The sequence below is a fragment of the Hypomesus transpacificus genome, chromosome 14 (assembly GCF_021917145.1).
Source record: "Hypomesus transpacificus isolate Combined female chromosome 14, fHypTra1, whole genome shotgun sequence".
NCBI classification, from domain to species: Eukaryota; Metazoa; Chordata; class Actinopteri; order Osmeriformes; family Osmeridae; genus Hypomesus; species Hypomesus transpacificus.
Genome location: NC_061073.1, coordinates 7,046,134 through 7,058,928, shown reverse-complemented (window position 1 = coordinate 7,058,928; position 12,795 = coordinate 7,046,134). Strand labels below are relative to the sequence as shown.

The 12,795-nt window shown below is 42.5% G+C and overlaps 1 protein-coding gene across 1 annotated transcript; it reads right to left on the bottom strand.

Annotated features, from left to right (window-relative positions):
• Positions 1-1,201: 1,201 nt before the first annotated feature.
• LOC124476810 (proprotein convertase subtilisin/kexin type 5-like) lies at positions 1,202-6,546 on the bottom strand. Its single transcript, XM_047034193.1, has 9 exons — positions 6,506-6,546; positions 6,103-6,300; positions 5,764-6,006; positions 5,305-5,550; positions 4,955-5,150; positions 4,359-4,564; positions 4,059-4,159; positions 1,642-1,732; positions 1,202-1,322 (listed from the first exon to the last, which is right to left on the bottom strand). The coding sequence occupies exons 3-9, from the start codon at positions 5,951-5,953 to the stop codon at positions 1,294-1,296; spliced, it is 1,059 nt and encodes a 352-aa protein (XP_046890149.1). The 5' UTR covers positions 5,954-6,006; positions 6,103-6,300; positions 6,506-6,546; the 3' UTR covers positions 1,202-1,293.
• Positions 6,547-12,795: the final 6,249 nt, after the last annotated feature.

Genomic DNA, 12,795 nt, shown 5'->3' with positions numbered 1-12,795 from the left:
TGGTAATTGTTTCTTGCACTCTTCACATTTAAGATTCAAACTACATGGAACAAATGTAAACAGATCATTCATACACATAAATATATTTTGTCATATTTACAAAGAAAATTACAAAAACATTTTAGAAAATCATCAGTTCTTGAGATTGACTATGTATTGCTTTGTGTCGGAGGACTGACTCCAGACATCTGATGGTAACATCATCAACTTCTGGATCAAACTTGTTAGCTATGAGGTGGTGTTGTTGTAGCAGCCACTGTAGGTCTCCGACCCCATAGACACACACCGCTCTTCTGTAGGTTCCAGTACATGGTGGGTATGGGGCACCACTTTTCACATCTCCTGCTATGTAAGACCACTTTACCAGACGAGCAATGGAAATCATGTCGGATTCATGATACTTCTCATTAGCAGGCTTTGAGCCTGGAACTGAAGGTATACGCTGAAGAGTAGCCCACAGGTGTTCATCTGGGCTGTATGTATCCTTCTCCCATTCTAAAAGGTTGTGGACTTCTTTACTCTCCATCACATGTTGCACAAAGTCCCTTGTGACCACAAAGTAGGCATTACCTGAGAACATGGGTGTGCTGATGGGAGGGGGACTCTTCTTCACACTGGTCCACATCACAGTGTTTGTAACATTGTGATGGAACTGCCATCTGCCTTTCTTATAGTCATTTGTAGCTTCAGACTCCATGCTGTTCTTACCATTGAGTAACTTAAGAGCCTGAACCATCTCTGCGTTGGTTTTAATGGGAAAGTCTGTTCCACATGTATTGAGTAGGTATCTCCACTTAATGGTTGAGTTCAGCAAATCCATCATGCAATTTAAATCCGCTTGCACCCGAGACCAAGATGCATAAATCACACTCTCCAGTTTACTGGCCACAAACACATTGGGAAAGCAGGATATGATGGCTTTCACTGCATTCATGAATTGCTTAGAAGACTTCTGGTCTACATGTACACAGTATACATTCTGAGGAGTGTAAACGGCACGCAAGAGTCGCTCAAACATCTCAATCTTCTCATGGATCACCATAGAATAGGCAATAGGGAAGTCTTTCTCTTCTTCACTCAGTGTTATTGTGAGGAACCCTCGGTCTTTGACATATGCCTTACAGTCCTGAGTAACATTGATATAGAATTCTTCAGAGTGAAGCCTGCTCTTCCTCCTGGAGGTCAGAAGCCGACTAAGGTTACCTTTCCCCTGGCCTTCGATGTCCCCACTGATGATGGCGGAGCAGGTGGGTAGGTCATCAATATACTCCTGGGGTGCAACATCTGCCACTGTCAGGGATCTCTTCTGTGAGCATGTCGGTCTGGGAATTTGCCAGAGAAGAAAGTAAATAGATGTGGTCATCAGTATGAGAGAGAGATTCAGGATGAATCTCCGAAACCTTGATCCTACCATGGAAAAATATTTTGGTGCTAAGCTTTAAAAAGTTGATTTTTTTTTATCAATGCCAGATCCCAACAATCACCATGCCAGCTCTACAGTGAAACTAGACGAGGAGACTCCCAGAGCCCTTTTAACTGGGATAGTCAGCATTTACATAAGAGGTGTGTCATACCATTGACTAAAGGCATGCAATTGAAGAGCGGGTAGGGTACATAATGGAACAGTTACACTTTTCTTACCTCTTGCCACTGAAATGTGATATTTTGTATCCTGGTCAACATCCTTTGAGTGAAGTGGAACCTGTTTGTCGGGCATGTTATGGAAGAGGATCTGTCAGTGTAAAAGGTATGTTCCTTGATTACTGATCTGTAATTAAGGACTGTACAATCCATACTGAACAATCTTGCCCTACATGATCAACTACTTTTGACTAATTAACTGATTTATCCTACATTTGTCAATCAACCAGACATCTATGGAACACTCAAAAAAGTCAACTCTGTCATAAGTGTAATCAAATAACCACATTGCCTTGAATTACTTTTTGTTGGGTGATGCTGTCTCTTATTTAGGGCAGGTAACATCCATGACTTCAACTTTTTTTGACAATGTCAAACTGGATGTTCCTTACTAACAATCAGAGACCAATTGTGATCTAAAAACTATTTTAAAATGAATTTATTGCATTGGTAAGCACATTAACAATTTCATATAACAACAATTTATACTAAACAACTTCTATTAACATCAAAAGATAAAAACAATCTGACTCCAATTGAACTTTTCTAAAATCTAGACATGGATATCTATTTGAAACCTCAAACTTTCAGATCTTAACATTGGAGAGTACAGTAAATGTACTACGGGCTGGGCTACACTGCATTTAGGATCTATTCAGATACGTGCTCTCATCCACATCTTGGATGAGATGTGATCTCGTCTTGGATGAAGCTGTAGCGCCGGTACACAGAACCATCCTTACTGCTGTACACAACGTCTGCCTCATCCCCACTGTCTGGCTCAGGCACACCATGGGACATACTAGTGTTGCCACTGCCACTCAATCTCTCGTAGCTCTGGCTCCAGCACAGCCTCTTCCTGGCACGGGCCTGGACCAGGCCAAACACAGCCAGCGCCAGGCCTAGTGCCAGCAGCAGGGACATGGGCAGGGCGGCCGAGGTGTGCTGGAGAGTTATAGTGGGCAAGTGCAGGTCAGCCATATGGCCGCTCCCCGGCCTGGGCTCAGAGGCCTCCACACACAGTGCTAGCACATGGAAACAGAAGATAGTCACTCACTGCTTGTCAAACATATCATGTTGGTTGCTATGTGAGTGATGAAATTAAAGTTGCGCAAGTTATACATTCCAAGTGTTCATAATGTCAATAACTCTAAGGGGATGTGATTAGTCAGTTAACTACACGTACACGTCTACATTCGAAGTAAAGAGGAAACCATTTAAAAGATAATAAGTGGAAAGACAATCAAGTTCTGCCCCACCTTAAATTACCGCATGTGTTGCTTGTGCAAATAACTTCGAAACAGAGAAGAGGAAGAGAATATGTGGAAGCAGGTACGTTGTTAGATATAAAGCTCTACTTGGGGGACAGGCCCCCTCCTCATTATACGTACAGTTCAGGGACGTAAGTTTGATATCAGCTTTGGCAGGGACATCAACATGTGGGTGCCCCACAATTTAAGAGCAAATTGTTTTTTGAGCTTCATGTAATATGATAGGACTACATTGGACTCATGTTATTACTGTGTTTGCGTCCAAATAAGATGATTGGTTGGCCTATTGTTTAGAAACTTTCTTTAGTTTAGTAATGTTTTCTTAGCCTACCTCAATTCTGACTTGTGTGCCGACACCTGGACTTATGTGTGTGCGCCATTATAGCAAGCACAGAAGAGCACAGATTTCTACGGCAGGCATCAGTTCATGTTTTCAGTAAAACTGCGATAATTTTACAAGTGTAGTTTGGGATTCCGAGATTATCAATTTAAATGAATGCACTGACTATTAAAGTAAATTGTTAAAACTAACAAAACTTTAACAATTTATGTTTTTCCTGGGGCACAGCAGATTTATACTGAGGCACGTGCCCCAGTAAAAAGGGTCTAGCGACACCCCTGTGTGGAAGTCAAGACTGCGTAAACACAGTAAGCCAGTTTGAAGCTCTTTGTGATACTCTACCAGAGCGGAGGTCACAGACACAGCAGTCTGTGCCATTCTCCCCAGCAGACTGGCAGCAGGGAGCACAGCGGTTCTCCACGTAATGGAGAGCAGAGTCAGCATGGAACCTTAAACACTGGTTGGGTCTCGGACCAGTACAGTGTCTACATGAGCTGTCACATGGTTCACAGGTCTCCTTAAAGACTGGATGACAATGTTGGTGACTTAGAAAAGTATAGAAACCAAAAGTTCTCAAGGCCTAATGAGAGGTGATTGTTGTCCACAGCATTATGATGCTTCACTTAGAATGTAAATATTGTATTGCTTAACAAAAGCACTGATGGCCAAAAACTGTTGTAGGGATAATGTGGCACCTCTGTTCAGTTTTAACTGAACAGAGAGATATCATCCCATTTGAATTGATTTACTTTCCCTGCTTCGCACTCCATGGCAAAATCAAATAGTGCTGTAACAAAGAAACTCACATTCTCTGAAAAGTAGTGACCTTCCTCACAGTGTGGGTAGCAGACATTGTATTGTAGAGTGCTACCCCTGTCACACATCAAACAGCCCTGGGGTGTGGAATCTGCAAACAAACACACACACACACTGTGAGCACTTACAAAAAAATTACGGTAATTCAGAGTAGGCGCACACATGGCACAGTTCCAAAGGTAGTTCTATGGTGTGATTAAAGAACTGAGTGAAGTGAGCAGTGAGTTCTTTATTATGTACTAATGATCCCTCTGAGTACAGATACAGTATGTGGATAGTGTTTGGGTTACCTGTGCAGGTTCGGCAGCTGGTGTGACACTGTCTGCAGACATGAAGGAGTGGGTAGAAGCGGTGTGGGCAGCGTTCCACACACAGCCTGGTCCCCTGGAGCTCCAAGAGGGGAGGCAGACAGATCCGACAGGACTCAGGCCCCGACCCGGAGCACAGTTCACATGAGGGATCACACTTCTCACAGTTGGAGCTCTTACTATAGAAGCTGAGGACAGAAACAGTTTCCTGATTAATAAGTATGAATGCCTTCAGTTTGCCAGTATGCTACTGGAATAATAAATTACAAGGAAAGAATGCACTGTTTGTTTAAAGGGAGTGTAAGGAAGATTCCAAACAGATGGCCAACACAAAATGTTAAATAAAAGATTGGGAAACAAAGCAAACAGTATTTGTTCCTTGTATGTCATTCCTAAACATACGTCAGTTAATGACTGACAACCAGGATGAAGCATTGCATCAGAGAACCGGAGGGTGGTGGCATTAAGGTTTAAAAACCAAAAACTCCAAACATTATGACTGTGCCTAATTTACAGTAAATGTTTGAACTTGTTGCAGGAACACCTCATGAGTGTGATATGGCTTTATCTTCCCTCACCCAGTGGGGCAGTGGGACACACACATGTGGAGGAGGTTGAAGTATCCTGAGGCGCAGGTCAGGCAGTCTTTAGGAGAGGCTCCAGAGCAGCTGGCGCACACTTGGTCACATGGAGAACAGAAGCCCAGCTCGGCCCCATCGGCCTGCTGTCTGGAGCTGTAAGTACCTGCAGGACACTCACTCACACAGGTGCTGTCTGTGGACAGACACAAATACACACAAAAAAACACACACACACACACACACACACACACACACACACACACACACACACACTGCAATGTCACAAGAACGTTACACTCGCTGGTTCTGGTGTTCAAATGGAGGTAACCCTGGTGAAAGGTATTTACTTTGAAGGTATTTAGGCACAACGCAGGTCTGGCACTCATTATGCCCTGGTCCTCCACAGGACTGGCAATAGCGGTGACAAGCTTTGCAGGTGAACTGGTCATCATGTAGGAATGTTCTGGGTGGACAGTCAGTGTCTCCCGTTACCCCACACAGCAGTGTGTTTGGGTCCAGCACCAGACCCTTCTCGCACTGGGTACACTGGTTGGCATCAGACCCAGAGCACTTGGTACATGTCTGGTGACACTCTATATAATCAATTAAAACACCAACATTTCCTTATTGTTTTGTGAACAGTATTACTGTACGGTAGATAAATATTGACCATCTATCTCCCCCAATATTTGCTAACATAAAATGACCAGCCCTAATATATCACCAATTAACACATTTACACAATCAGGTAACAGCTTGTGCTTGAAGACGGTCTTCCAGTAGGTTCTATGTTATTTTGCTCTCACCCTGGCATTCCATAGCAAAGCTTTCATAATACATCTCTGTGGGGCATTCTTTGGAGCAAATGCCCTGGTACAGCTTGGGAGTGAGAGTGGAGCATGTTTCACAGTCGTCGGCCAGCGGCCCAGAGCAGCTGGCACATGTGTTGTGGCACTGACCACAGCGGCCCTCCTCTATGTCCTCATAGTATCCCATGGGACAACTGGCTTTGCACACCCCATTTAAAATCAGGTACAGGAAACTGCACTCTATTAAACAGTAAAAAAGAAAGGCAAAGGTGTGGTACGAAATTGTATGACAGGTATACATTGTTAGATAAGAATCAATATCTGGCTATCACTCACTGAAACAAGTCCTGTCATCTGAGCAGGTGTCACAATGGGCAGGACAGCGTCTACAGGTGCCATCATCCCGAGGGTAGGTACTCAGGGAACAGTTGGGTCTGCACTGACCACTCTCCAGGAAGTGGTTGTCTGCACATGATAGGCAGACAGGAGGTGTCACAGACCTCACACAAGCTCTTCTCTTTCTCAAAGAAACCTCTGAAAACACCACATAGCACTCATTATTTAAATATACAGGGTTAGGATAAAACAAGTCTTGGACAATTTATTTCTGTCCACTATGTGTACATGTCTGAAGAGAGACAGAAATGTATCCTTATAAACACTATTTGAAAAAACTCAAACCAGGGGAGGAAGATATCACCACAAGCAAACATATCTTTGGCCAAGAAAGATGACTCACTCTGGGCAGTTGGACCAGCACCTCCCCAGGTAGAGGAACAGAGGGTAGCTGCCAGTGGGACAGCTGACAGTTATCACTATAGTCCGCTCACAGGTTTCACAGTTGGGGGAGCACTCCTCACACAGCTGGGAGGAGGGATTAGCATAGGACCCTGAGGGGCAGTTATCCACACACAAACCCTCCTGGTCCAGAACATACCCTGCACCACATGGAGTGTTTACCTTCAAAACACGAGGAACAGTCCAGGGCTTGACTGCCCTACAAAGGCAAAAGACCGTAACTCGCCGAAGTGTAGAACGGAGAAAAACGACTTCAAAGTTTTTGCACTCTCGAAGTAGTTGTCCTGCCAAATGTATTTTAGGTAGGGCACTGGAAATCTAGCAGTTTGATGTTTTAGTGATTACACATTATCTAAATGAGAAATCTTTGAAATTGTTGATCTTAAACTGCACTTTTGACCCCTATTTTGAAGTTACAGTAGTGTACTATAGTCTATCATAAGTGGTCATGCCAAGGCAAAACACAGTAACTTCCGTTTCTTCGCTCATTTAGTTGCTTATCACGATATAAACTCTGTATTTTATAAGCCAATGTAACACACACGTGGATCCCTGTCACAAGACTCACAAGACAAGAGTGTTTTTGATTTAAGTGCCAGGGTAAGATACTTACAAACGACTCATGTTTGGGAGGTTTGGTGTTGAATGCCAGCGAGTAGGCTAGGCTAATGCTAGATGTGTTTGTTGTTGCTAGGTTACGTATTAGTTCAATTGAAACCGTAACTCCATTTGAACGTCCACACAAAAGTGCACAAGTCCTCATTAGTATTTGTTTGTTAGTGAAATATGCACACTCTAAGATAAAACGTTAAAATCAAAAAGAACTATCCTGGAACTGAAGTCCTCATCTGTCAAACAGAAACACAGAAACCAGCAGGTGTCCCTATGGAGAAGATGTATCAAACGCTTCGAAAAAACGATACTTTTTTGACAAAATTGTTTCAAATAGCTCGTTGCTTCGCAAAGCCTTGTTTCCCCCATCATTACCTATATCTACGAATGTGTGTACTCAAATATACATGAAGTATTTTAAGTCCGGCGCATTCAAACAATCCCCTCAGTGAAGTTTTGCTACCCTTACAAAAAGGATGTATACTTCAAGAAGTAAACCAAATAATTTTACTATGACTTACTAATATATTAAAATGTTCAGAAGCCCTTCAAATGCCTCTGATTTGGGGTCATTTGGCAGAGGGGGAAAAGTTACGCTGCAGATTCTTAGCTGAAAGAAGCCATTTCCAACGTAAACATAGATTTTTGTGAATCGAGCTCTTCTTATGAAACGTAACAGTCATTTAACTCATGGTTCCAATGGTAAACCAGCACAACAATGGGCTGTGTTCGAAAACTTAGACAGCTGTCTTAATCCTTGATGTCTTACTAGACAGGTGTCTAACGAGACAGCTCTCTTCGGGGTAAGGTATCTTAAAAACCGTTGTTTTCGAACAGCCTATTAAGACAGGATGTACGTCATCACGCTGCGTGTACTTGTGTGCTCGCACTAGCGCACTTTGTCAGACGGCAGTCAATTGCATTGAGAGTTTATTGTCACACTAAGTCAAATTAAGCTGTATTTAAAGTTGTGTTAGATATAGGCTCAATAGCTCATAACATTTGTGTTTGTATTTCACTCATTTGATAGGATTATGATAAAACGCAGCAACTAGCTAGTGTCTGCACTGCACTGCGATGCTAGGTACTGTACGTTATCGAAAAGTCGGAGCAAATTTACAAATTAGGAGTGTTATCAATAAAATAAGTACATTTTCAGCAACTACACTGCCCATTTCTCGATACATTTTTATTCAGATGCTGATTTACAAGTACCGTTTAGCTGAAATATGAATTGTAAAAACTTAGAGCAATGGCGGTCAAAGGATTCTGTTTAACTTGTTGCTCACGGTAACCCCGCGCACAGAGTTATGGGTAATACGTGCTGCCATTAAGACAGCAAGGCAGCTCAGATGCTCTCTTAAAAAATGACCGTTATGTGACGTATTTCAAGGTATCTTATTAGACAGGAAGAGAAGATTTAAGACATTTCGAACAGACCTCGCTGTCTTAAAAGGAAGGAAGGAAGGACGCATTTTAAGACATTTCGAACACAGCCAATGACAACTACAGGCCGATATATGCTTCTGCGTTTTTCGAAAAACTGACACATGGGAACACCCTCGTCTCCATGGAACGCCCTCTACAAGCTCTCCGTCAGCCCTTGGAGAGCCTCGGAGAGCTTGACGTGCACCGCCGTCGTAGCTACGGAGAGCTACGGAGACTTGGCTGTGATTGGTCAGTATTAAGTACCGCTTACGTCAGGGGCGGGGGCGAGGTTGCCGTGATAGCAGGACAAACAGAATCCTTTGGCCGCCATTGCTTGTAAAGTTTTTACAATTCATATTTCAGCTAAACGGTACATGTAAATGAGCATCTGAATTAAAATGTGACGAGAAATGGGCAGTGTAGTTGCTGAAAATGTGCATACTTTATTGATGAAACGGCCCATTTGTAAATTTGCTCCGACTTCTCGGTAACCTAGGTAAATAAACACTCAACGACATCTAAACAAAAATACGTTGCGCCACCTACTCTTCTGGCGGTGAATTGTTCAGCACCCACAGCCTACGGAGAACCAGAAACGCAGTCTATCCGTCCGTATCCATGTGTATCAGTGCGCCAGCCCATCCGTAAATCTAGACGCAGAAGCATATTTCGGCCTTACCACGCAACAAAACACTACATTCTAAGCAGATGTAACGGTTGTGAACCTGTGAAACTCACTCCTCAGGTATGTAATGGGCTACCCGCGTCAACAAATAGCTAGCTTTTCTTTGGCATAGCTGGTAGTGGTCGCGCTTGGTAAGTCAGAGGTTGTGTGTTCGAGCAATAGAGTTAATATAACTAGAGTAAGCTACTTTTGTCTTCCAAGATGGCGTCCCCATTCATTTCTATGAAAAGTGCTCTGTGGCGCAGTGAGGCAAGCGAGATCGCGAGACTGGACGCTGCCATCTTTCCACTTCCGTGTCTTCCTGTCTAGCTTTAAACAGTGTCTCTTTTTTTCCCTAGCTCCCAGAGCTCATGTAAATCGGCTATCGGCCAATGTGAACTTTTGTGCTCGTGCCCTGTTAGTAGCCGCCAGCACATTTGCAGGCAACTTTCATTGACTAAGCAAAGGTTGTTTCAAACTTAGCAAAAATTATTCTATGAAAAGGTAATAGTATGAGCCAGGTTCGAGAATCAAACAAAAATGATTGGGGGAGATAGTTTTGTAAATGTTGAATGGCGTTAATAGAATAAAAACGACCGGAAGAGTCGGAAACCTAACTGTACATGCAATACCACCTACATCCACCGGGGCCGTTGCTTCAAGCCTACGGGCGAGGGGTGGTGGCTTGGTTTGAGCCCAGCGAGTGGCAAACAACGCATTGTAGTGACGGAGCGTGGCCACGTCCGTTACATACCGTCACACAGACACATTTAAAAAACGAAATTCATGAAGTGACATTTGTATTTCGAACAAACGGTAAACTTATCAACACATTTTTTAACTATTTACCGCCTTGCATCATCGGAATTGACCAGCCAATGAGCCAAGCTATCTTCATTTTGCCACGTTGTTAGCTCTGTTACTGGGTGGTGGTGGACCCAAGTGCACAACACATACACGCGAAAAAGGGAGGGATGGTCCAGAGGGGTTTAATGTTAGGGTAAGTGCAGAGATGAAAAAACAGACAGGACGGCAAGGTAGGCTGTACGGGGTCTGGCTGGGAGGGAAGGTTGGTGATACTGGAGGCACAGGCAAAAGGTTAGTACAGGAATGTCACACATAAAAATACTGGTCTTACTGGGACCGGGAGTATACTACCAAGGGTAGACGAAACTATTATCCGCCGATGAATGATGTGAAAACCAGGGCTGATAAACTGCAGGGCTGATGAGTTGATGGGAGACAGGTGTGAAGACTGAGGCAGAGTGAGTGGGTAATTGGGACTGGAGACCATGGCCACACCCACAACCGGGGAACACAAATAACCCGCCACTAGGGGGCAGAGGGCATGACAAGTTCGTTCTTCAGTCAGTTTGACATTATAAACTTCAAATACATAATTCAACCCTTTTGTCTGCTTCTTTCTCAAGTAGCTTTTTAGTTTTTTCCATTAATACTCCAATTGATAATTATTTGTATAAGAGTATAGGGCTTCAGAATGTTTTGGCAGTAATTAAGGTTACAGATTCAGTACCAAAAAAGATTCAATGTGCAATGCATAATAGAGATGGATCAAAAAAATGTAACCTGTAATGTACTTAAAAATTATTTTCACTGTTTTTGCTGTAAAATAATAGAAAACGTACAGCCTACTCCAGAAGAAATGTATACAATGTTCTATTTCTAAGCATAGTTCTGAAAAGTATATCAATAGTGAACTATTTTCAAAACATATTTAAAAGTACATCAAAAGTGAACTATTTTCTAAGTATACTTCTTGCAAAAGTGAACTATTTTATAAGTATACTTCTTACAAAACGGAACTATTTTCAAAGCATACTAGAAAGTATATCAAATGTGAACTATTTTCTAAGTATACTCAAAAGTGTATCAAAAGTGAACTATTTTCTAAACATACTTCTTAAAAGTATATCTAAAATGAGCTAAAAGTGTACTATCCATATTTGAGTATACTTATAGTATACTTTCATATACTTGTTTTTTGTAAGGGTAGCAACAGCAACAGTGAGTGACTGACCTCAGTGAGAGGTGGGGGGGAGGTGCTCAAAGGGCATACTTATTAGGGCTATCTATCTTCCTTCCAACTTTTGTTTTCACAACCCAGTCATTTCAAGCAGATACAAATCAAAAAACCTGCAGGGCTACAATAGACCCAGGGACCATGATCAATCACCAGGATTGAGAGAGGCTGATATAGAGGGAGTATAAGAGAAGCTGACAAAGTTGAATGCGCTTTTCCCTACTTACAACGTGGATTGCCAGTCATATGAGCACCGAGTCTTCAGACCATGGATGTTGTTACTGTCAAGTATCGCTTCCAGTAAACCTGTTATATTAGCCAGTTTTCCCTAAATACATTTCAAGCTTACGCTTTTGGAGGAATATTTTCAGTTTGCAGATGGTGATGTTGTAATAGGGATTCCAGCTGAGATACTGCTGGTGAAAATGTTGTTAGAATCAGCTTGTTTCAAAGTGGGTTCTAATGAATTAGAGAAGGTACAATTTCTGGGGAAATTGTGGGGTGTGCTCCTGTATTTTTGTATGCCATTCGACTGGTTAGCTCCTGCGATTCCCACACATTATTAGTGTAGGCCTAGTAGTTAGCTAGCTTTACAATTTACAGGGGCTAGGTCTGAATCTAGGAGCAAAATGGAGCAAAGTTGCCAGCTGTAGGTAGTATATGCAGGTGGCAATGCTAGTGCTCAATAAGTATTTAGCTGGTCGGCTCCATGACACCGACCAGCTGTTACCTGAAGTCAACATAATCACGATAAAATAAAATAAACCAGGCCTAATACTTAATTATTTTCATATGAAGAACAATAAATGACACCCCTTGATTGCAAATGTAGGCTACCTATATGTTGAGTTATTACAATTAATGATATACGCCATGTCACTAGGAGGCGCTGATAACAACAGAATGTATGCATGTCCATTAGAGATGTAGGAGAGTCTACAACGGTGGCCCATGTGCACGCCTAAATTCCGTTACTCTGAGTAAAATAATGTGTTACTAAGTCATTACGTGTTTACAAGTCTGCTTTACATTACAGTCAACATTATCTAAATAGACTACTTTGTATGTTGAGCTTGTAGTGGGACGTCAAAAGTAGGCTATAGCTTGGAGTATCAAACAGTTTAACTTCTATTTCAAAAATAAAAGTTTATAGCCTGTTCTCCTTTTCTAAAATGGCCGTGGGGCACTTACACGATAGTAAACAAAAAGCTGCAAGACAACCGATGCAACTGCAACGAGACACTACCAGGGGCGTAGCCACGGGAAGTCACGGGAAGGCCAGGTAGGCACAGGCCTACCCAATTTGTTCTAAGGCCTACCCAACGAAAAAAAGTATCTCCGAAAAATTATGCACCGGGTGCACATCGCAAAGTAAATAAGTAAAAAAAAACTGAAAAGATGCCTATCCGTATTTTTCTAGGCCTACCCCCCAAAAAATTTCTGGCTACGCCCCTGAAATCAACAGTATAGTACAGTTTTCGGTTCT

Excerpts from the sequence above, each read along its gene's own strand:
- LOC124476810 (XM_047034193.1), bottom strand. The coding sequence starts at position 5,953 with ATGGGATACTATGAGGACATAGAGGAGGGCCGCTGTGGTCAGTGCCAC. Across the intron at positions 5,551-5,763 it reads CTTTGCTATGGAATGCCAGG|AGTGTCACCAGACATGTACC; the intron begins GTGAGAGCAAAA and ends TTGATTATATAG. Across the intron at positions 4,565-4,954 it reads GTGTCCCACTGCCCCACTGG|CTTCTATAGTAAGAGCTCCA; the intron begins GTGAGGGAAGAT and ends TTCTGTCCTCAG.